This window comes from Amphiura filiformis, chromosome 5, assembly GCF_039555335.1.
Source record: "Amphiura filiformis chromosome 5, Afil_fr2py, whole genome shotgun sequence".
Lineage (NCBI taxonomy): Eukaryota > Metazoa > Echinodermata > Ophiuroidea > Amphilepidida > Amphiuridae > Amphiura > Amphiura filiformis.
In genome coordinates, this window is record NC_092632.1 from 37,798,048 (window position 1) to 37,823,703 (window position 25,656).

General features: G+C 35.5%; 1 protein-coding gene across 1 annotated transcript in view; it reads right to left on the reverse strand.

Annotated features, from left to right (window-relative positions):
- Positions 1-327: 327 nt before the first annotated feature.
- LOC140153082 (muscarinic acetylcholine receptor M1-like) overlaps positions 328-25,656 on the reverse strand; it is a 34,109-nt gene continuing 8,780 nt past the window's right edge. The window contains exon 2 of the mRNA XM_072175700.1: positions 328-2,614. Within this exon, the coding sequence (XP_072031801.1) occupies positions 803-2,605 (1,803 nt within the window). The 5' untranslated portion in view covers positions 2,606-2,614 and the 3' untranslated portion in view covers positions 328-802. The remainder of the gene's footprint in view (positions 2,615-25,656) is intronic.

A 25,656-nucleotide genomic window follows, 5' to 3' on the forward strand; every position in this document is an offset into this window, starting at 1 on the left:
ACAAGTTTGCGATGGTCCAGTTTATGCCAGTTAATTAAAAGTGGGAGGAAACATACATCATGATTACACCATAAATTAAGTTAATAAATCATAATTAAGTGACACGAAGGAATTAAAGAACAAGCATCTGGGAAATGTCGGTTTCTTTATTGTATACCAAATGAAGTTGGTCGTAAGTTTCTTTTTAATACAAAAGGCTTGTAAATTTATATAATTATATACAGCACAAGAAACAAACATTTCCGACAATACCTACAATAGTTAAACATTGTATCTACAAGACATGAAATTTGCTGCCTATAGCTTTTGCTGCCTATAGTACTATAGCTGCGAGGCACACTTTGCTTAATTTCCCAACTGTGAACAAAACAAAACAGAACAAAATCAGTAATTTGGAAAGCGTTAAGAGTGTCGGGATTTTAATTTGCCTTTTGAAATTCTGAAGATGCAAAACAATATAAGGGAACATTAAGATACCGAGAGCAAGAAAATCTCGCGAGATTTGTTAGATTATCCGTCTTGCTTGTTGAAAGATTTACAACAAATAATGAAAGATTTGTTTTACTTCCCCTGTAAGCAATGACGTGTAGACAATGTCAATGCCATGTTTTAATTGTAGTGAACTAAATTAATTTTCAAGTTCTTGTCAAGGACAGCATATTTCATGAGCGATATAAAACAAAATATAGGCAGTAGTAGCAGACGATGTACAAAATAATTATTTGCTCCCTACAATGTGGCATAAAACATAATTACTGGTATACATATATCAGGTATGTAAGCGACTTTGTGTAAAAATGTCCTATCTTTCAGATTGTCTACTTGGCGAAGGCATTTGTCGCACCTTTCTATGAGCTGCCTGGTAGCGACTTTGTTTCCATTTGCATGTTAAAATACGTTTAAAAGCCCGCCGAAAATTGGTATTGCACAAGGCATAACAAATAGGATTAATCGTGCTATTGAGATAGCAAAGCCAATACGATATATTGAATATCATGTTGGTTGTAGTGTTTTGGAAGTTAGGGTTGAGAAATAATAAAACCAAAATACTATAAGGTGTCCAAGTTATAATAAAAGCTGATAAAATAGCACATAAAGTTCTTGCTGCCTTCTTTTCACGAATTATTGCCGATTTCCTTTTTTTCACCACATTTGTTTTTGCCCTGGACGCCATTTTGTTTACCATAGATATAGTGCTGATGCTTAACGGACCACCACCGCGGACTGCTCCTAATTTAGTAGTACTACCACGTCGAGGAGCATGAGAAGCGCTACATACTGAATCCGATCTAGCACGAGGTAGGGTTGTATGATTCCCGGATGGAGGCACTAAGTGCGACCCTTCCTGATCATGCATCAGTTCAGCATCCGTTTTAGGCGCACCTTCAATTAGTGTTATACTTGGCAATTTTTCATGTTCGCTTTCCGGAGAATTTTCGTCGGGAAGCTTAATCAGAATAGTATAGAGAGAAGCTGCAAAACTCTTATCATTGTTGTGGTGTGGAACAGCTGCTCCGGATGACGCAGCGCGTTTATGTCTTGCTGGGGGTGATAATCGAGGCGAATTTTTAGGAGAGGAGGCACTGTTACAAAGATGACTTTGAACACCATTGCGGGATTTCGTACTGGATGTATGCGTCGTGTTAGTGGAAGGCTGTGGTGAAACAACATCACTACTGTCTTCCATGTCATCTTCAGGACCAATAGCAGCAATAGCACAACATATACACCTGGAGAAGAAAGAGTTTGAAGCTCGTCGATCACCATCCACATGGTCGATGGAATCATCATGAGATAACATATGCTTCCCAGTTCCATTGGTCGATATTTGGCTACCTTCTTGAAGATGTCCTAGTTCCTTTGCTCGGTTTTCGGTTTCCCTCCAAATTCTATAATATAACGTACACATTAATGAAACTGGAGCATAAAATGCTATTAAAATAGTTATAACATTCAAGCTAACGTTGTCCCAGAGAAACTGAATGTAACAATCGCCTGGTGGAACGGTTCTTTCATTTACAAACGGAAAAAATTGCCAGCCAATTATAAGTGGAATCCAGACAAAGATAGATAAAAGCCACGCAACGGCTATCATAATTTTAGCTTTTTTCGGTGTTCGATTAGCACGGTATGTCAATGGTTTAGTTATGGAAAAATATCTATCGAAACATATAATGCAAAGATTCATAACGGACGCATTTGATGCGGCATAATCTATTGATAACCATATATCACACACAATAGGACCCAATCTCCAACCTTCTTGTAATAGGTACAATGTGTATAAAGGCATAGAAATACCTCCAATGATGATATCGGCTACTGCCAATGACAGTAAGAAATAGTTGTTCACTACTTGAAGTTGCTTTTCCATATAAAACGACAAAAATACCATAGCATTGGCAGTGACGGTAAAAATACTTAATGTCGACCCGACTAGAATGATGAGCACCGCTGCCCAGACAGAATGACTTCCAAATGGACGGGGTTCTGTGTCAGTATTTGTCACATTTATCGAGATATTTTCCTCTTCTATATACTCTGTATATTCTGCAATGGTAGTAACTGACGCCCATATTGTTGGGTCACCTTCAGGAACGCTCATGATTTCTCACTGCAAAGAGAAAAGTGAAAAGTACGGAAAATGTGATTAATAATAATGAAACATGCGTGGTAATTTGATACAAATATGTTTGGAACATTGTTATCCATGCCTTACTATCGGGTGTATAACCATTATTAAGATGTAGAATGTATGCTCACTCTGATACGAGCAGAGCTGACCAAGATCGACAAGAATCATCCTAAAAATTCTCGAAAGAAATACAATTCTAAGAGACTGTTGTATTCCAGAGTGTTGTTAAAATCGCGTTTATAATATACATATACAACAATTCACTCAATGTAAATGAAAAATAATATGTCCGGCAAGAGAGGTTTGTTTTTTATATTCTGTTCTAACTTGCTGCAATTTATATAGACCAATGGTTAGCTTATAGAACTCCATAGTATTCATTATACAAGACCACAGTGTTTATGCTTAAGCAACAATGGTTTAAAAGATATTTACAAATGGTAAGCGCATTGTTCAATTTATCGCAAGAAGAGTATATTCAATAAACACTAACATGTTTGGATGTGTTAGTATAAACAAAACCAGAAAATCAGATATGAGTAACAAAAGTATAAACAGAAAATGAATGGACAGTGTTTGTTCTCAATTGAATACAACGTCGAAAGCTGAATATCAAGGCGTCACGAAACTGCGGAGACAAACGTAGCATAAGCGGTCAGCCGGTCAAGTGGCGCAAGTTTCAAGTAATCGATCGACAATCAACCGTGACTTAAAACAATGATGTTTGTATGGCCGTGATCGTTATAGATAGCAAAATCACCAATCTGTGTTTCTTCTTTGTAATTAAGAGATGAAGCCGAATTATAAACCTATTGCGTAAGTAAGTATTACAATCAATCCAACCATGGCCAAGTTCTTATGGCATATCATAAAGACAATCCGGCGTCTGTTTGTATCTTAGTTAGTCTTTTTTTTATTTTATAAGAATTACTCTTCTTAATAATGAAGGAAGATATGATAGAAAATCATATCGATTAGTTCGCCCCTAGGGGGAGGAATGGGCAAATGGGAATGGGAGTATTAGAACAACCGGAAAACTCTACTATGGGGAAAGCGAAATTGTGCGATAGAAGAAAAGATTGACACAAATTAAAAATCGACTTGGCATGCTTGGTAAGAAGTATTCAGGGACACGCAATATATAGGCTACATGAAACGGTATACTCTTAGGAATGACAGTTGCAAAGGCGGAAATAGCTTTATCGGACTAAAACTGCTTATGAGAGTTTCTAAAATGACATTGTTCGATTTGTCTCACGCACCAGTGAATCTAAGCAGGCTCATCTTGACATTTTGAACAACGTTGTATGTCAATTGTAGATAATATCTTAGAATTCATCGTAAATAAACTATGCTCAAAAAGAAACTTATGATCTTGTGCCATATACTGGGGTACCCAAAAAGGTGGCTTTGTTACATTTTGATGTGCAGTTTGGATTTCAAAACACTGTCTCTTGAGTATTCCTTCACTTAGAAGATTCAATTAGGTCTTAAATTGAGGCTAATTTATTCTATATTACTCATGTTTTTATCCTGTTTTAAAATATTTTTCAATTATTTTCTTTTGACGTTTGGCATGAAATGTGCCAAGGGTGGCTGAGGATTAGGGGGAGGAGGATTAGGGGGAGGGATTCATATTGTAAATTTGATTTATAACCCCCTTTAAAAATTTGAATCTAGTAAAAAAATGTCTAAATGAACTACCAGACATCTAAACCAAGTAAATAAATACAGAAGTTCATTTAAAAGACCAATACTTGCTCAGAATGATTGTAAATGTGGAAAAAAGAGGTGGGTTACATCCTCCCTACTTTGTGATTGTTTTTGCCCGCACTCTCTCATTTTCTAACCGATTTCCATAAAAAAAAGGTGTCAAAATGCTCAGAAGGATGAACCACTTCAAATGAGATGTGCAGGTAAAATGTTTGAACCTTTTCATTTTTTTGCTATGTAACACAAAGGTACCCCAGGTTGGGACACAGGACCTTATAATATTTCACAAGGTCATATCTTAAAACCCTGTCCATAAAAATGAACCAAAATTACACACAGGATTACTTCAATACTTGTCAGTAAACACATGTCAGTAACCAAGCAGATGTCCAACTGACACAACAGCAAAATGCACTGACGCGGAACAGCTGCCTGGACCACATTCGCAGGCGAATAATTGGCACCCAGCAGAAGAAATCTGTGAAAATGCGAACAAGATCCTTACACAGGTGATAATTTCCAAAGAGTAAAGTGGAATAGTGTGGAATGGTGCTGCTTCTGATTTTCACACACTTTCTTCAGGAAACAGGTCTTGTTCCACACTATTCCACTTACTCACAGATTTCTTGTGTTGGGTGCCAATTATTGGGCTGTGAATGTTGTCCAGGAAGCTGTTCCATGTCAGTGCTGATATGACCTTGTGAAAAATTATAAGTTTCGTTTTGAGCCCAGTTACATCCTGGTTTATTCCCTTTTATCAATACAATAATAGAACAAGTGTACCCTGTTCTATATACCTTGCGACATTTCACATTTTAGGTGAAATAGACTTAAGGGGGGACCCAGCTATGGCTGCCATTGAGGTGTAGGAATGCGTGAAATTGGATTCGTCTATACGTGCAAAATCTTCAGTACTGGCTAATGAGCGATCTCGCTTCGTAATAACAAGAGAGTGGTTTTGAATTGTTAAGACGGGTGTGTGATCACGGTGTATAGAATTGCAACGTCTCTATTGCAATATATTGCAACTTAAAAGCACCGAAGAACATTCAGCCGCACTCCACCCGCACGTCTCTATTATATCAAAGCTCAATCATGCGTAATTTCGTCATGCTTTTATTGACAAACTTGATATTACGGTGAGTTTTCCGGATCCTGGGTGTACATTAAACATGTTTAAACGATTTATAGGTTTATAAAATGGCACTCACACACTCCATACACATACCCAACAAACCCACCTCACAAACACACACACGCGGCACACATTTAAAGGGTATACAATAATAGCCCGTGACAAATAATGGATTGTAATTTTGAATTAAAGGTTAAAAGAAATTCAGGGCATATTGTTATGGCAATAAGAAAGATTAAAAGGTTCATGAGGTAAGAATGAGGTAAAATGGGGACAATAGACGCATATTATGCATAAAACGTGATATTGGAATTTGGAAGCCAGCATTTCTTCGAGAATTACAGCGAACAAGCAGGGCGGTAGATGATGATAATAATTACCGTAATGGAGTTCTGCAGCATGCAACTGTCATTCGTATTGAGAGCCAAAATAATACAACCTTGGCATAATTTATAAGACGTTTTTGTACGTTTACAATGTCATCGCTCTGGGTTGCTCTAGACCACCATTTATAATAGATTAACCCATTTTTTTTTATAGTGGCTGGTGATGCCTATACCATGATGCTATGTTTGCGTTCAAATGTCATGGTATTGGGGAAAAATCCTATAGTTGAGTTAATTTTACCTGGAGGCGGGTTTGCCGCCAAGACATCAATCACATAAAGTCATTATCTTCACTGGTTCTACAATAGTACTTACTAATGTATAAAATATGCAGATGGGGATATTTTACGAGAATTAAAACTGGAATTAGATATGTTATGTACAAATATCAATATTTGAACATGAAAAGGGAAAGCCAACATTGTCAAATTATCTACACCGCTTATTAATCATGCACATATAATACAAAAACCGTCATAACTAGGCCAGAGTTTACATCATGCACTTGAGCCCTCTATCAGTTCATAAAAAGCAGCAGAGGACCCTAAAATATGACCAACCTACATCTCCTCGCTTAACCCCATGAGAACTACCTGCCGATTGGCCAAAAAGAAGTTTCATCACCAATTGGACCAATCAGCAACATTGTTAGAATAATTTCTACACGCAAAAAAATTGAGGTGGATTTGCAAAACTCCATTCTGATTGGTGATTAAAGTGAAGATATCATGTAATTGCCCAATCAGAGGCAATGTTAGATCGGCAGGTATTGCTCAGGGGGTTAAGCTTAACAAGTATTGAGCGAAACCGTATGGTATGAACTCAAAAGTAGAACTAACTTGATTTAAGTAAGCAGCTCTGGTCTGGATGAATAGGTGTTAAATATCCGTAAGGAAATCTGGTGATGAGCCAGAAGCATAAAGTGGTAAATGTCGTGTATGAACAAGATCTATGTTTGCACATGTTATACCTCTCTGTTTTAATTAAGTAAAATAATAGCTTCACTTAACCCTAGAACCACTGAGCCATGTTTTGTAACACGGACTACGACGAGGAGGGGAGGGGGGTAACACCCCTAATTTTCAATAATAAACGTCATATACCAATGTATAGCTATGGATCTCCTCTATTCAGTGATTCCAAAATAAGTACAAACATTCCCCACATAATGTCACTATGACGTCATAATGTGAGGGCGCCAATACAAATGTGGGAAATTCTGGCTATAGTATTGTGTACAAAAGTATAGACAAAATTGATTTTCGCCTAAAAATTCTACAAAAAATGCGATTTTCATCGAACTTTCTCATCAATATGAAAGGACATGACTATTTCTACCTAAAAAGTAAGTAGCTCTTGGAATAATTGTACACGCGAGAAATGATTTTACTGTAGAAACCAATGGTGGGCCTCATCAACCCTCCTCTATGGTCATCTTTGACAGCCGGTTCTACCCCCGGGTAAGGTGCTGGGGGTAAAGTGTTATCACTAAAATGAGCACAAAGGATGGATCTACAATTAGCTTAGGTCGTTTGGGCGTAAACGCGCGGTATGTGGAAATATGTGATATAAGTCAGCTACCTTGTGGACAACGCCAAGAGCTACTTTTACCATTCTAACCAGACGTCATATTTTGGTTCTATGTTTAGCACCTATGTAGACAATGTAATGCCAAAGTCATTCATCATGTTAATAGGTTGGATGAGACATGGGAATTGGCAAAAAGGTTAAAGGGTCTTATATTGATTTGATTTGGTCTTTTGGAGAATCATCCATCAATTTAAAATGGGTTGATGCTCAATATAAAAAGGTAAGGTGGATATTTAAATGAGAATTCAGGTAGACAACAAGTTGTGTAAATCCTATATATCATTCAAGAATTCACAAACAATATTGATTAATGTTTCTAGTTTTACTGCCTCATCCTTCATGTACGAGTTTGCTCAAATTTGACTTGAAGTACAATTTGTGTTATTATATAAAACGTTGATTTATTCGAACAGAACAATATATTATTAAACACATGAGAAACCAGCTATCAACTAAATTGATATTAAGGGCGTTGGCTCTTACTAACGTTGTTCCTTGTTATGAGACAGTTTACGTTCTGTAGCTTTTACACTGATATTTCGGGGCTTTGTTTTTGTTATTTCCCTATTTCACGTACTGGTACATCAAGGCCATTTCTATACACGTGAATGAGCATGAAAAGAATCTTCCGCACGACTATTTGGTGCGAACTAAATATCATATTAGTATACTCAGGAAATGTGATGATTAACACAAAAGAATATTAAACAGTAGCACTAAAGAAACAGTTTACAATCAGAGTAACGGTAATTAATTAGCCTACATGACAGCTTGAATGGAATGGTTGGCATCTACCGTAGTTTAATTACCGCATTGTAATTATTTCACGATTTGTGGCAAGCAATTAGCATAATTGATTCTAAATCGTACAAGCTGGTAATTATAGCAGTATGCAATGTACTTTTACTAATCACTCGTTTCTGCGGAAATTTCTTTAGATATCATCACCTCGTGAAACTAATAGTGATATCGAATCTTTACTATTTGTACATTTTGCAGTATCCGAAATCAATTAAATATGATAAATAAGATGTCAAATGCCCTAACGGTTACTTCTAATTAAAAACACCACCTATGTGATTACTGACATAACCGTTGTACCTACAAATCTTGGAAAACCATTTATTCAGTTCCCGCATGGGATTGCGCAGCACTGAACAACCTTTATTGCGACAAAATGTCTTTTTAAAACCCTCTGCATCATGGATGATGGAGAAAATAAATTGGTAGGCATAATGATTGTGATGAGCAACGGAAGAAGTGTAACACCTACGGCGTTCTACACCTCCGATCAATAGGTTTTATCTGGGTTTGCCTAGGGTAAATTGTGTTGTCGACAAAATGGTGAAGACAATAATATAGCTCATTCAGATCAATCTTCCTAATTCTCAGTACGTGACGGTACCAGCCAATTTTTTTATTCATTCCAGGAATTATCGTAAGAGCCACTGGCCCAATTGTGGGCATGTTTGTACTGATCAGAATGTATTTGTATTGGAGTAATTAAATGTGTTCACAAAAGTGAAAGAAAATATATTTTTGACATTATAGAAAATGGTTTTATCTGGACGAGATACTCGCATAGAGCGTTTAAGTAAAATTCTTCGGAGTAAATGTGAGCATTTAAGCTCATTCCGTCTTAATATTACTGAATATTTGTGCTCCCCAATCCTTCAAATTGTTTAGCTAGAAGCTTTATCATAAATTAAAAAGGACAGTCGGGTCGGGTTTTATGCCCTAAATATATATCTGGATAGAATATAAACATGGAGTCAAAAACAACTGACGCAGTGTAATTCGCCTCAAAGCGCGATTTTTGGGAATACGTGCAGAGTTCGTACTATGATCGAGATGAAATGGTATTAATTAATTGAAATTTATTTCCGGTTGAGAGTCCCATGGATTTGGTTAACCTTTCCTATCTTTTGGTGGGCGTACTGATGGTGAGGTTATAAAAACATTAAAATAACATCACATTTAACTGGTTATACATTAATATCTTGTACGACTGAAACAAAGACTAACATACGTCGAGAGTTCTTGCTTAATGGTCCCTAACATCGTTGGAATTTTGTTGCTTTTTGCGCAGTGAAAATATGCTTGAAATGATCAAGATTATCGTCGATTCAGGCAGAAGGAAAAGGTGTTTTGGGAGAAAGAATGGCGGTGTGTGAAGTGTTAATTGTATTGTGTGTGTGCGCTTCTAGGAAGATGGGCCGACTAGATATGATATGTAATATATGAACCAATTAGTGTTATTCAACTTATAGCATATTTTCTCCTTCACTCAATTATAGCAGATCGTTCATATTTTATTCCCGTATTAAAATATGTAGGCCTACACATTTTACACAAAGATCATCGAAAATCAAATTGACATCAACAAACTCTTATGACAGCGTTTTCCGTAACAAAAAGGCTACAAGTATTAAAAAATAAAGAATAGACTCATTAAAATAAATGACAATAACTATAAAGAAAAGACAAGGAATCTCTCGAGAAAAGAAGATATTAATAGCAATTAGATAAGTATTCGCGCATTTTTTGCGTGTGCTTAAATTAAACGCGGAAATGTGTCATAATGTGAATTTTGTAATATCTTCTGTCAAACCAGTTGTTCAAATAGCATAATCAGAGAAAAAAGCAGTTGGCACTTTATGACACAAAAACATCGCTTACTCTGTTACTATGTCAGATAATAAGAGGAAATTTATGTTATACCATTAAAGTTTCAGTGCTTTGACAATATAGTTATCATGGTTATAAGTCAGTACTACGTTGTTTTATAGCTATGAAAAAGAATTTTAACTTCAAGAACACACCAGCTTGGGAAACCTGTAATAGTACGACCAAAATCTGAAGATAAATATGCCAAAAGCAGCCGCGAGCCGGAAGACGAGCTCAACTCGGTTAACGTCTACCAAGATATACTCCCACACAAAGCGCATATAATATATATTTTCATCAGATTCCCAAACTAGTGTCTTGCGGAAAGCACTTGCTTTTTCAATGCAAGCACCCGTCGCCACAAAGGATGTGAATAAGTCAACGCTAATCTCTGAGAAGCTAAAGGATAAGATTAAGAAGGTTGAAGTTTGCAGGTCACGGTGCCAGAACAGAGGACAAACCCACTTCAAAAGGTACTTACATATGACAACCTTAGCGTCTCCATTCTGAATTCTCAACTATCCGATTTTTATATAAACAGGGATATATATTATATACGTTTCCCCCGTAAATGTTGCAAATAAAAAAATACATCAGGGGCTGGGTTGCATGTTTTTGTTAACGTGACTGGATAATTATCTAAACTTTTGAGAGTTTAAATCAAATGATAAACTCGTGATGTATGGATTGCTGTTTATGGTATGATTCGAACATTAAGGAAATCTGACTGTCTCTGCATGTCGCAAAGTGTGGGTAGAACGGTTCAAAGCATGTTTCCCCAAACCAAGAAAAATATTCTTAACCAAATCATCTGATCACTAAATTTTAGTCTATTAGTGCATTTAGGGATGGCTTTAAAATTCAACCGCTGGTCGACCGCCTCCCACCGGCGGCATCCTGGCAAAATAGGTGGTTTAACCAATCTCTATTGTTCCAAACAATAGAGGTTATCTATGTTCTATAAGCTGCATATCCTATCAACGACTGCTATACCTTGTTTAGGACATTCTAAAGAAGTACCTGCATGTGCAACCATGACTGTTTCAAAATAGCCCGCCAAAGTCATGCAGGTAACTCCGAGGTCGTGCATTGAATTAGTTTGAATGAGGAATACTACGGGAACCAGTGCCTTTTGTTAGAAGTCACACATGAGTGAAGTGGATAACCTCTATAGAAACCGGTCCAGTTACTGGTTCTGCTATATGGTGCCGGTAGTCGAACAGCGGTTTAGTTTTAAAGATAACCATTTGAAGAATAAGATCAAGTGCAATACAAAAGACTTCGAAACTAGTCCCGGGCAAATCAATACAAGTATCATTGCCCGTATATCTCGTCGCCGTCATATTGAAATAATCATTACATTAAAAACCGAGTCGAACTTCAAATACATAGCATAGCTATTTATATGCTTGCTGGGCAGAATGGTGCAATGAATAAGAAATTCACGATGGCTCGTGACTGCGGCAATAGTGCGCCAGCTTTTCGTGAGTAACCAGAGAACTGATGCACCGTAAATTGGATAAAGATCCTGCAATTGCAAACATATTGCCGTAAAACCTCACAGCCATCTTATGTAAACAAACGGCACTCTTTACCTACATCGAATGGTAAAGTCATTTAAAAAAATATACATTTCTGTCTGTGGTCAGGTGTTGTCCATTTACGGTCAATTAATTAACAGTGCTACGAGTATTTATTAGTTTGCAGTGTACTCTTTCTCTTTCATAGATCTACAGTACTAACCACTCAATTCGAAACGACAAAACTAATTTGCAAGATCAATTTGAGTCATTCATGTGTGCTTGCTTATTAGTAGTAGCTCAAATACATTCAAAGCATGATTCAAATGGTTATATAAAATTCAAAATTTGAAGGCTAGTGATAATTTGGTAAAAACCTTTCGATTCATCCTCGACATTTCAAATCGACCTAGGACTTCCGCGCGCAAGTGAAAGGTTAAATACTTGCACATGTAATATTGGTGTATTTAACACTGACCAGTAGTGAGAAAGTCCGCCAAAAATATACATGATGTATGCATGGATCAATACGACACAACTCGGCAAATAAACCACGCCAATCAATATACGCATATAGTGCATTTGAATTAGGTTAACAAATGCGGACAGAAATCACAGACTAGTTAGATTTCTCCGAAAGGTCTGTTGGAGTTTTAGCTTACTATAATATTTTCGATTGTGCACGGTAAAACAATGTTATGTAGAATAGTCTTAAATAAGCTCATCAAATGACTTTAAATGGTGTAAATTATCTTTTACACAAAATATTCAGTTTGGTTAACAACCTCTACTTCTGATTTTCAATTGGTAAAAAACAAACGCAGCTTATCCTGTCTTGACATAGATTACTGTGTTGTATCGCTGATTAACTTCAGGTAAACATTAACTGCCACTCTTTGTGCATTAAAATGGGAACACTATCAGTCATCCATGACATTTTCAGCCATAATATTTTTACAAGAGCAACTCTGAGACTACTAAATGTCATATTAGCTTGACTTAAAACAAAATACAGGCTGTATCAAAATGATTGGTACCCATCATGTTTCTACAAAACTGTCATATCAAATTTCAGCATTAGAGCCACTCAATTTATAGTAGAGTAATGTAATAAAAAGATATAAGCTATAAATATTATCGTGGTCATTTCAAGTGGATTAAATGCTGCATTTGGAAGAAGAGGCATTTTCAATAAACACCAAATGTGTACCAAAATTATTTTACGAGCGTAATGCAGCCTGCGATGAGAACGAGGAAATCAGATATGAAAAAAAGAAACGTTTTTAATACTTATAGGCGGCATAATATCTATCGGTTAAACCGACCAGAACAGAACATTAGCATGATTAGCATGAATAATTTGTAATGCGAAACATGCATGTTTGTAATAATTGAACGATACATAATTATTATTAATAATTGGAGGTAATATGCGCTCAATTATTATTTAGTGTAATTTGAAATATTGTTCACTGTTCATTCATTAATCTCAATGATGACCTTCCTACAAGTGACATAATCTCACCAACAAAATGAAAAGAAGAAAATACGTTGTCTCTTTGTTGCTAAATTTACAGGTATTGTGTTTGTAATTTATAGTAGTTCTTAAGATGTATCTGGCGAACCGGTACGGTGTAACCCACAATTCAACTAAGTTACCAAGTGATTCGTACTGCGTTCAAATGCGCAATCTTTGCAGTATAATCACCATCGTTTTTGCCAGCGTGACGTTGTACATAACAAACACCCAAGCCTTCATTCCATCAAATTTAAACCATCGCTCGTTGTTATTTCAAACATTTCTTCACACCAGCAAAACCGTTTTCTTCTTCTTCTACTCCTAGCAAATGTGGGTTATGACCAGTCGTTCACGTTTACAGTGCGTCTGCATTGATTAGGATTGACATCCATTAAAGGAGAGAATTAAAAACTATCTAGATCCATTGTAATTGATGAATACCATTTTAACAAGATTGAAAACGAGCAAATTTTGATGGAACCAAAGATATCACATGCGTTATCGCTGGATTTAAAGAGTAACATTTTATTAAGAAGACACTATGATTCTTATTATACAAAATATGATTAAAGATTTGGAAAGGTATTATATATTATCAATCGAATTCAATTTCTTTCTCCGGAACAGCCGGGCGAAAAAATGTCATCTCCCGCGGTGGGCCCGTATAGTTTATTGTCACTGATAGATAGATTGATGATAGACATTGAGTTAATTCTATACTCCCCTCTTAAGAGATATAGACGTAGTTGCATAACTGTTTTTTATCGCTACTATTTTCCTATATATTTCTACTGGAGTATTTCCATTTCCGTTAGTAGTTTCCTTCTCTCTCACATGAGGATCATGCTCATCTATCAAGGCACAGTTCTTTAACCCCAATACATTTTCCCATTCATTGAAAGACCTTCGAAACTGTGGGTACAAAAACTCATACTCTGAAACTTGAGGTCAAATTTTGCACTATGATTGTAAATTGAGAATATTGAACTATGCCATTGGGATGAGGCCATTGTGGTCCATAGTGTCTGCTATATCACTAACAGCATTGAGTAAGGGGTAATTGGATCAGTGATACCATAAGCTGTTGCCTTTTGCAATGCCAGCCCATTACGTAAAGATACTTTCAAATCTATATGCCTCCTTCGCTAGTGCACAACTATAGTCAACCCTTTAACCGTTCAAGCTCAAATCTTTTTCAAACTACAGGCTTAGAGCTATCTTTAAATATACTGAGCTAAACCTAGACGCGTACCTATCTGTACGAGTAACGCAATTCAAATACCTGAAGGAATATACATTGGAATATACAGTTTTGTATGAAATAAGATCTCACTTATAATAACTCAAGATAAGTTGTGAAACATTATGTTATTATACATACTTATTGTTAGTGTTTAGTGTAGTAATGGTTAATATTGCAACATAATGATTTATTGCTCTGGATTGGGTTGCAAATCGAAATCGAGTAACATTAGATAAAACAGTATACACTTTTTTCATTTTGTAAGAGCAGTACACCTATATGATGCAGATATAAGATTAATTGACTTACGATATTAAAGCATGACCATAATATTGCTATCTTCAGTAGATAGCACTGATCATTATATTGCTATCTTCAGTAGATAGCATCGACCATAATATTACTATCTTCAGTAGATAGCGCTGATCATAATATTGCTATCTTCAGTAGATAGCACTGACCATAATATTGCTATCTTCAGTAGATAGCGCTGATCATAATATTGCTATCTTCAGTAGATAGCGCTGATTATAATATTGCTATCTTCAGTAGATAGCACTGACCATAATATTGCTATCTTCATACCTAATTATGCAGGTGTATGAATTGCGTTAGATGAACTAACTTAAATTCGCATCCAAATTTAGTAATACGTGTATTTCTGCGAACTGATAATGTCTGTTTACCATAGGCCGGATCCCCATGGTCTTGTACTTGTACTACCCAAGTAGACCTACTGGAATAAGCTTTGCATGCAATTTGCAAAGTACGCTTTCCGGGTATTGGATGTACATGGTCTTGTACTCGAGTTTATCACAAGTTAAATTTAATTAACGTTAATGCGAGATTACGGTTTCTTTTTGTGTTTAATTCGTTCCCCCTGTTCGTTCGTTTTTTTAATTGATTGCTTTTTGATTGTTTGATTTTGTTTCGATTTTCAAAGCATGGCTTTAAAATTACCGGTAAAACAGACATCGAACTCACTGGGTAAAGCATTTTTAGTGGTCCGCCTTTGCTCCTTTTATATGTGATTCGTCCAGTTGAAGCATACATGAAAATGTGCTGGAACCAGTTTGGGGAGTGTATTAATCAAACAATGAAAGTTCAGGTAATCAATAACTTATAGTTTACGAGATGAAAGGCTGAAGTTTAGCTTTGGTTGAGTTGTGAGGAAAACAATCAAGTAGCATCAATTAGACAATCAGCTACAGATACAACAGCTACAAGAACATCAGCCAGCAGAGAAAGCACTATCAACAACAACTACAGCAGCAGCTGTGATAACAACAATAACAAGTCATTGAGATTTATGATAACACATTCAAGGCAGCAATAACATACGGTACAATGGCATCAGACATGACAACAATTCTGCAGCATTCGGATAGGCAGTTTGCTGTTATTTTATCAATACAATACACACTTTCAACAGCATCAAAGCAAAGACGGTACAACCAAAGACGTTCTTAATCCCAAAAGGGAAAATGAATTCATACCAGAAATGTTTATCCCAATATATACCAGATATTTAATTGCTCTATCGTATTTAATGTACTTTGAATTCATCCATACAGCTATACGTGAATGTATGCATGATAGACAAAATGTTGTTTTAATAGCCTGAACGTTTACACCCAAGTCTGAATCACTCCTAATTCTAACGCGTTTTTTTAAAATTCCAAACCCCGTGGCAGAGACCTTGCCATAAGAATCACCAAAATTATTTGAAATCGCCTAAATGTGAAGGATAAGTTATAAAATTGACATTAGGTATTTTTGAAATCAAATATTTGGCAAAAACTAGAAAAACAGCGGTATTGACAAAGCCAATCAATACTTCAGTTGCAAATTCTAATACTAGACCTATATGAATGATTTATCTTTGTTAACTTGAACAGTTTTTAAGCAAAACAAATAAAACAGGCATTAATTGTGTAAAACATAAAACTGCTGCATACGGTAAGGGACATATATTAAAGTGACAGAGACCTTTTCCACTACATAGTGAGACATTGAATGTATTTAGATAATGATCTTGGTCTTTTCAATTCGTGCAATATTGCTCACAAGGGAATTTAAAACTCGATTTGGACTGCTCTTAATGTTAAAATAATATCAAAATTTAACTAGCCTGTGCGCGAAATTAAAAAACCGGTTAATTGATGCAGGATTGTAGTGTCACGAAGCACCTTTGTTCTTTGTGTGTTTGACTTTAAAAGAGTTTGATCTTTTGTAATAATTTTTGAATAGGGGCACATATAAAACGTGTTTCCATCTATTCTTTGAGAATTACGCGTGTAGTATTGAATACAAAATGTATAAGTGTTTCAAATAAAAGTCAAGGTTATGTTAATACTATAGATATTTCAAGTAATTTATTATTAGCCCTGTTTGAACGTACCTATGACGTTCATGCAGTGTACTGCGTGTACTGCGTGTACGCAGTGTGTAAAAGTACCATTTTCTGGACAGCGTTGTAAAAGGTAGGGCCTATAATCTTCTGGATACGTCCACATATTTGTCGCAAAGCTATATTAGCAGATGATCGTGCCGATTCTTTCTCCAGGGCCAAGAATTAATTGAAATATATATAGTATTGTTGTTGCTGATGTTGTTGTTGTTGATTTACCCCTATTGTTTTTGATAATGTGGTTATTATAGAAAATTATAGAACATTTTTATAGTTCGACAGAATTTCCTAGTTCAGTTGACCCGTCCATCACAATGTTTTTGCAAATAAAAAAAATCTAATAATGCTGCATTTTCAAGTACTTCCAAGATTCCAATATATTTCATTCTAAAGCTGCTCTGCAATTACCACAAGTAGTGTTTTCTTGTGGATAGTGTATAAGAGCAAGCATTTCTCTGTGCTGTCCTCACATGTTATTAGCAATTGGCATGGTGACCGAGGGAAACACATTACCAGTATCACGATTGAATTTACTCATTGCATCTTATATTGAATCAGAATAAATCAAAGGATCTGCTTTTCATCTGTAACCTCATTGACGCAATGTGCTATTCCATTTAAAATCAACACTCCCCATGTGGAAGATTTAGGAAATATCTTCCACAGAAGGAGTATGAATTTCAAATGGAATGAGCACCTTAAACAGCTCCATTTGAATTTCATGCACCCTCTAAGAAAGATTCAACCTGAATCTTCCAAAGAGGAGGGCACGTTTCAAATGGAGCTGCCTAATGTGTTCATTCCATTTGAAGTTCCTACTCCCTCTGTAGAAGTTATTTCCTAAATCTTCAGCAAGGGTAGATGGATTTTAAATGGAATAGCCCAATGTCTCTTCACCGTTTTTGTGACGTACTTCATTGAAATATCGGGTCTATACAACTGCTTAATTCATCGATATGACTCCATGTTATGCAGCTTTATGTGTGCATAGGCATATATATGTAGGTAAATAAAGACATTTAAAATGTTTTGTACTATGGAGAAATGGTTCACCGAAACATAAACCTTCAAAGATATGAAAAGATATGAAAATGTTAAAAGTACGACTTGCTTACTCAAATATTAAAATTCAAAGTGAACGTAACACGATTATATTGCGTCATACGGGGAAAAAAAGCTGTGTACTTTTATGATATATATATTTATTTATCTTCAAACCTGACGAATCTATTCATTCACTTTTATGATATGTTTTATAATCAATCGTTGGTATTGGCTTATAACTAAAAATGGCCAGCAGGACGGTGCTTGACTTCGTGACTTGCATTGCAGCAATCACAGATCGTCAAAAATAGTTTAACGATCTACGTATGTATTATGCAGGACGAGTCAATACTACAATATAGATCTGTGGTAATAACGAACTGATGATTTAGCGCCTTTTGCAAATAGATTAAAAAGCGGTGTCTTTTTAATATCGTGTGACTTGAGCAAGCGTGGTCAATCATATTGTGAAGGGTGAAGGTCTATAACCTACTTAACGTATAATTTCGATATTTCTGACGTCGCCTGACATAATATTCAAGATATTAAAATGTATACCATTGTTAAATCTGACAATTATTGTAACATTTTAGGATCGGTGACAGAACTTTTCAAAATTGAAATCGGCAAGTGTAATGAACTGTTAAAATCCATACACTCCCTATGGAAGACATGACCTTAATCAATATCTTCCCCACAGGGGTGTATATTTCAAATGGAATCACTCATTTAGGTATCCCCGTTTGAAATTCACACTCCCTTTGTTAAAGATTAATGTTATGTCTTCCATTGGGGGTGTATGGATTTCATGGATTGAATAACCCAATTACTGTAAAAACGGAAATAATGCAAGGTAGGACTGTCTATCATGTCTATCATGACTGCAACGATAGATTTGTATCAAGTTCATTAAAAAGATGTAGACGATTAGCGCCTTCCAAAAATCTCTGAGGCCACTTACGTAAATTATTCATGTGTATACTCAATTGAAGCGCACAGATTTTCCCACATTATTATGATGTTCCACCTTAAGTTGTAATGTGCCTTGTTTCCTTTATCATGAAATGATTGATGTCACATTATGGAAAGGGAATTGGAATCACATAAAATCGAAGATTTCCGGATTTCTTTTCCTAATCATAGAAAAAAACCATAATGTATTGCAAATTCAAAACGGTTGTAGCACCGAAGGCATAGAAGAAGACTATAGCTGGCAAGCTAGTTAGTATCCATGCGATGTAAGAATTCGAGTGCGAAATCTAAAATTAGAATCATATTGCTCGATTTACCACGCCTGAAATCACTGTAATACAGTGAACGTATGTGGACCTTGATGTGGACGGGTAACGCATAGAGATGGGACGTATTCACAAAAGTAAATCAATAATATTTTGTGTCAGTATAGCCTATAGCTATCTTTAAAAGTCACTCTGGTCTGAAATGCTATTTTAAAGTTAAGGCAAATGGCAAAAATTAAAGCTATAGGTATGTTTTTACTCAATTTGATGTTTATTTTGCGTCTGTAATTCTATTATGTTTATGATAATAATATAAGATTCTGACAATCTTGAATAAAGTAAATATGAGGAACAGTTGAGTACTAAAAACCAACATCTGGTCGTACCAAAACATTTCATCTCTAATCTCATTGACGCAATGTCTCTCCACCGTTTTGTGGCGTACACCATTGAAATATCGGGTCTATACAACTGCTTAATTTATCGATATGAATCCACGTTATGCAGCTTTATGTGTGTATAGACATATTCCCTTATGTAGGTAAATATTAAAGACATTTAAAATGTTATGTACTATGGAGAAATGGTTCACCGAAACATAAACCTTCAAAGATATGAAAGACATGAAAATGTTAAAAGTACGACTTGCTTACTCTACTCAATATTAAAATTCAAAGTGAACATAACAGTAACACGATTATATATTGCGTCATACGGGGAAGGAAAGCTGTGTACTTTTATGATGATGTTTTATGATCAATCTATGATATTGGTCCATAACTAAAAATGGGCAGCAGGACGGTGCTTGACTTCGTGACTTGCATTGCAGCAATCACAGATAGTCAAAAATAGTTCAACGATCTACGTATGTATTATGCAGCACGAGTCAATACTACAATATAGATCTGTAGTAATATTAACGAACTCATGATTTAGCGCCTTTTGCAAATATATTAAAAAGCGGTGTCTTTTTAATATCGTGTGACTTGAGCAAGCGTGTCAATCATATTGTGAAGGGTGAAGGTCCATAACCTACTTAACGCATAATTTCGATATTTCTGACGTCGCCTGACATATAAAAATGTACTGTCAAAGCTGACAATTATTGTAACATTTTAGGATTGGTGACAAAGCTTCCAAAAATTGAAACCGGCAAGTGTAATTGGCTGTTACGGTTGAAATCCATACACCCCCTATGGAAGACATGACCTTAATCTTATCAACAGGGGGTGTAGATTTCAAATGGAGTCACTCATTTAGGTATTACCGTTTGAAATTCACACTCCCTTTGTAATAGATTAAGGTCATGTCTTCAATAGTGGAGTATGAATTTCAACTTGAATAACCCAGAAAACGGAAATAATGCATGGTAGGATTCTGACTGCAACGATAGATTTTGATCAAGTTCATTAAAAAGCTGTAGACGATTAGCGCCTTTCAAAAATCTCTGAGGCCACTTACGTAAATTATTAATGTGTATAGTCAGTTGAAGAGCACATATTTTCTCACCAAATAATATGTTCCTCCTTCAGTTGTAATGTGACTTTCTTTCTTATCATGAAATGATCGAAGTTACATTACGAACTTAAAATGAGAACCACATAAATATCTAGTAAAAGGTGTTTCATAATCATAGAAAAAAGCCTTAATGTATTGTAGCTTCAAAACGGTTGTAGCACCAAAGGTATATTATTAGAAGAAGACTAGCTGACTAGCTAGTTAGTATCCATGCGATGTAAGAATTCGAATGCGAAATCTAAAATTAGAATCATATTGCTCGATTTACCACGCCTGAAAGCACTGTAATGCAGTGAACGTATGTGGACCTTGATGTGGACGGGTAACGCATAGAGATGGGACGTATTCACAAAAATAGATCAATAATATTTGGTGTCAGTATAGCCTATAGCTATCTTTAAAAGTCACTCTGGTCTGAAATGCTATTTTAAACTTAAGGCAAATGGTAAATTAAAGCTATAGGTATGTTTTTACTCAATTCGATGTATGTATGTAAAATTCTGGCAATTGTAAATAAAGAAAAATAAGGAACAGTTGAGTACTAAAAACCAACATTTGGTCGAACCAAAACATTTCAAGGTCACTCAAAGTGAGATTCTACAGAGTCCATCTTCTCCTATTGCCACATGGAGCCGAATCTTGGACATTGCGTAAATGAGCAAGTTTGAAGTAAATAAATAAAATTAAAATAAATTTCGGTTTTTATATAGCGCCTTTTTACCAGATTTTGGAGGATTCAAAGCGCTGTAATTTCGCTGCCATGATGAATCATCACAATCATATCGCTTACTAAGCATTGTGCAGCCGAACCCGGTGCAACCTAACAGCTCCCCAAATTCCATTGGGTGAAGGAAGTTTTTGATAACCAAACAACTAATCACCGATTTTGAAGTAAGAAGTAGAAAGATTAAAAGTTTGAAGTATATGAGATAGACGTCTTCGGACAAATGGACAAAATAAGGAACATGGGAATGAGAAGATCGGGGGCAGACTGAACGTAACAAATATAATTCTTGAAGAAGTGTCTCAACAACGGATGATCTCATTTGCCATGTTGTGCGACGGGTAATGTCCGTATGTCTAACTACCATTTCACTCTCCAAGCCTACTAGAACGAATTCACTGTCCCTAGGCCAGCAGGTCTCCTGGTCACCAGATGTGGTGGAGGAGGATGATGACTCGTATGATGAGGGCGAAGAGACATATCGCCCTGTAAGCATCCAAGGTAAGGTAAGGCAAGGTAAACTTAAATCTCGTTCCCTAAGGAAGCCGCTGATCATATTATTACCATGATACACTGATACCATACAAAACACAATGAAGCGATTAAGTCTGCTCTGTTTACATTCAAAAGCCTTCTCACGGTCTCTAATGAAGCTCTTCCATTAGCCTGGATCTAATGTTTATTTTGGAAACACAAAACTTAATTGAAACCTATATTCTACATCAATATTACGTAGATATGACATTTGAAATCTGCATCAAAAGACAGTCACGTGCCAATCTCATTATTTCAATATAAGACCCTTTTTAGAGGGTGAAAGAAAAAGTTTTATCTATGTTTTAATTTTGTTGTTGGTGTGATATATAACACAGCGTCTACAGTTAACCTCATATAATAGCTAATATGAAACAAATTACATATGGAATAGAACTCCCACACTTGTTTCATTGGTAATTGGAAAATTTAAACCACATCTACAATAAAAGATAAGCATTTTTTTGAGCCACCCTGTATATTGCTATCGTAAATGAAATAGTATCATCTGTATACGACTTGCGCACATATTTGGTTAAGGAAGTGATACTTCAATAGTTTTCTTACACGTTGCAATGATATACAATGGTAATCCCACCAAAGCTAACTAAACGTATTTCGTGGAAACAGGTCGTCTTCGTGAGGTCTTATATAAACTCTTTCAACAACCCATGGGTGGAGCAGAGCTTATCTTGGATATTACCTCTATTTGTAGTGTTACAAAATACTAATTATCAGCGACTTTTAGTTCTTCTATGGCTTTTCAAAGATCATAAGCTTACGCTAACTAGCACTGGATGCTGAGTTAATAAATTTGTAATTACAGTAGGACAAATAGCCAATGTTTTGGCATAGTCACAATACAAAAGCCCATTGCCGATATGAATTACAACCTCGTGGATCAATACAGCAAGTAAATAATGCTTCATTCGTTTATGAAAAAGTCCAATAAGATATGTAAGAAAATATGAAAATGAAGATTTCACTTATAGTTTTAGTGATATTCTCAATCATCCAGGTAGATAAACAAAATAAAATTAATAGTAAATCTGTTCATCTAAACTTACTATTTTTGATAGCGACAGTATCGCGTCTCATCCAAGACTCATCATCAGGCTGACTGATCAGGCACTGAACTATTGGCCTGTGACACAGTTAATGGTACGTCATACCATCAACTGTGGCATATGTCAATAGTTCAGTGCCTGATCAGTCAGCCTGATGATGCGTCTTGGGTGAGACGCAATAGTGTTGCTATCAAAAAAGGCCAGATGAACAGATTTGATACTCATTTTATTATGCTTACATTACAGTTTTAGGTTTTCCGAATATTGTACAACCACTTTAAGGTCAGTCTGAATATTTATTGAAAGTCCAAAGCTCAAAATGAAAAAAAAAATTGCACGTACTTGACTTTACAGCTGAAAAAAGCATGACTATTATTACGTGGTTTGTTAACTTGGTAGCCATATCATTTGCAGTAAAATCTCCTAATTTAAGAGTGACAAGCCACATAATAATTGCGTCTCAACTCTTAAAGCTATATTTTGCAAGAGGTCCGGCCCAAGGTTTTAAGATTATCATACGGTTTTATGGTTAGGGTTAGAAATATAACCATATTGGAGGGCATATTGCATCGCATCCCCCGTGTTGCCGCAACTGCGTTCGCCCACTTTCTTGTTATCAGATATTGCAATTACTGTTGTTGGTTGTGATACAAACGAAACACGCGTCAATTATATATGATAATATGACTCATTAATATATCATACATAGAAATTCTACTTTAATAAAATGGGAGAACATTTCAATCATTCATAACGTGTCATTAGTTTCAAATAATTCTTAGAAACAAGTCATCCATTTAAATGTATATACGAAGGGATGAAAATTATGAGGCATTTATTAAAAATGTGCCTTTATTGTCATTCTATTAAGATAAAACGACCTGTTGGAACTGTTTATCCACAGAAATTGCCCATGTAGTTAAATTCAAATTTGGTTAATATCGTTTCTATTTGGTTAATACTGTTTCTATTTGGTTTATACTGTTTCTATTGACTAACACTGTTTCTATTAATGACGTATAATTCTGGTTAATGTCACGATGATGTATTATTTCTGTTTTTCTCCTTCTGAAATGATCAAAACAGACTTTTTTGTATTTTTGTAGGAATCTCAGTCGCAATGGTGCACTATAGTTCCCAAATTAAGTTAATAGCGAAAACATTTTGTGCATAACGTGACAATGATCTAATCAACTGCAAGATATGCTGTAAAATGTGGCGCCAACATGGCCAATATTAATAATAATGAGCACGTTTTCATTCCTCATATAAAATGTAAAGCTGTGATAAAAGAGGCGTTACACGCAAAAAAGTCGTCGCTTATATCGGGAGACATAACCATTTAATTGAGCCCAGATTTAACGGGTTAATTTGATAATTTGACGTCTTACAATTTTTAACTTTAATGATCATTAACATTTGCTCACCTCACATATTTTGTTCAAACAAACTTATTAGGCCTAGCGTACAACATATCGTATCTTTCAGTGTAAAATCTCCCAGCAAACACAAAACGTTTTCAGAAAATGTGTAAATGTCGGCTTATATAAATGAGAAAGGGTAAAGAAGTTTAAAAACATTTAAATTATTGAAAAAATGCTGCAAAGCATTGTAACATAATATAGGGTTGACGAAATATTTTGCAAAAATGTTTCCCAATAATTTTGACAACATGTAAGACCTTTTCTTTTTATAACTGGGCATTTAAATGTCATTAAAACGTTTTGAGCAAAACCAAAACACATTTATAACGTTTTAAAAACACTTTTTATGTTTGCTGGACTAACAATTGGAATGCCGGTACCTGTCTCAGGTAAGACGCACATGATCATATTGCAGTGCAGTCCAAGATGCGCAAAACTTTAACATTGTGCTGAACTACGAATTTAATGACCGGATTGTATGAATTACTTACTTTTCAACATACTACTGAGATTGTTTTAATGAAAGGAATACAAAAGCCTACGGTGCTATAAATATCTTACATAATCAATACAATCTATTTAGCTATGACAGCATGTCGTATCAAAACCGTTGTAATGCCACCATAGTTCATTTAACAATATTTTACGGGCTCTTAGTTTGATACATTTGTTGTCATGGTGACGATTAAAACTATCTATTAAAGATGATTACGGGAAATTAAAGCAAAATGTTCAAGTGGCCGTTAAATTAGTTTCTTTTGATATTCTAATGGACATATTGTTCTAAAATCACAAATTGATTTGTCAGTATTCAAATAAATAATTGTTTTCATTTCAATCTCAGCTATACATACCGCTAAATTAAGGTTACTTAATATATAACATATTTAGTTTGAGCTGTTTAAAACATGCATAAACCATGAAGGTACCGGTACTTTATAAAACGCCTTACATAAATCATGGTAGTACTAGAGTCTCTCGTACTTCCATGCATAAAACATTGACACAGTCATAATGAATTATAAGCATGAAATGAAAAGCTGGAACCAGCCAGGGTAGATAAAAAGGAAGTTTGTGTCTGATAATGGTCTACTTCTCATCCTTGATCCAGTACATAAACAAACCTATATGCCATGCAAGTTATCATACATTTGCAGACAGATCTATATGTATACAAAATGATATATGATCAAAATAAACGCAGAGAATAGATAATCATTTTCCTGTCAAAGCGTACAGTTACGAAAACCCAGAAAACACTATAATGAAAACTAAGAAAACACTACTGG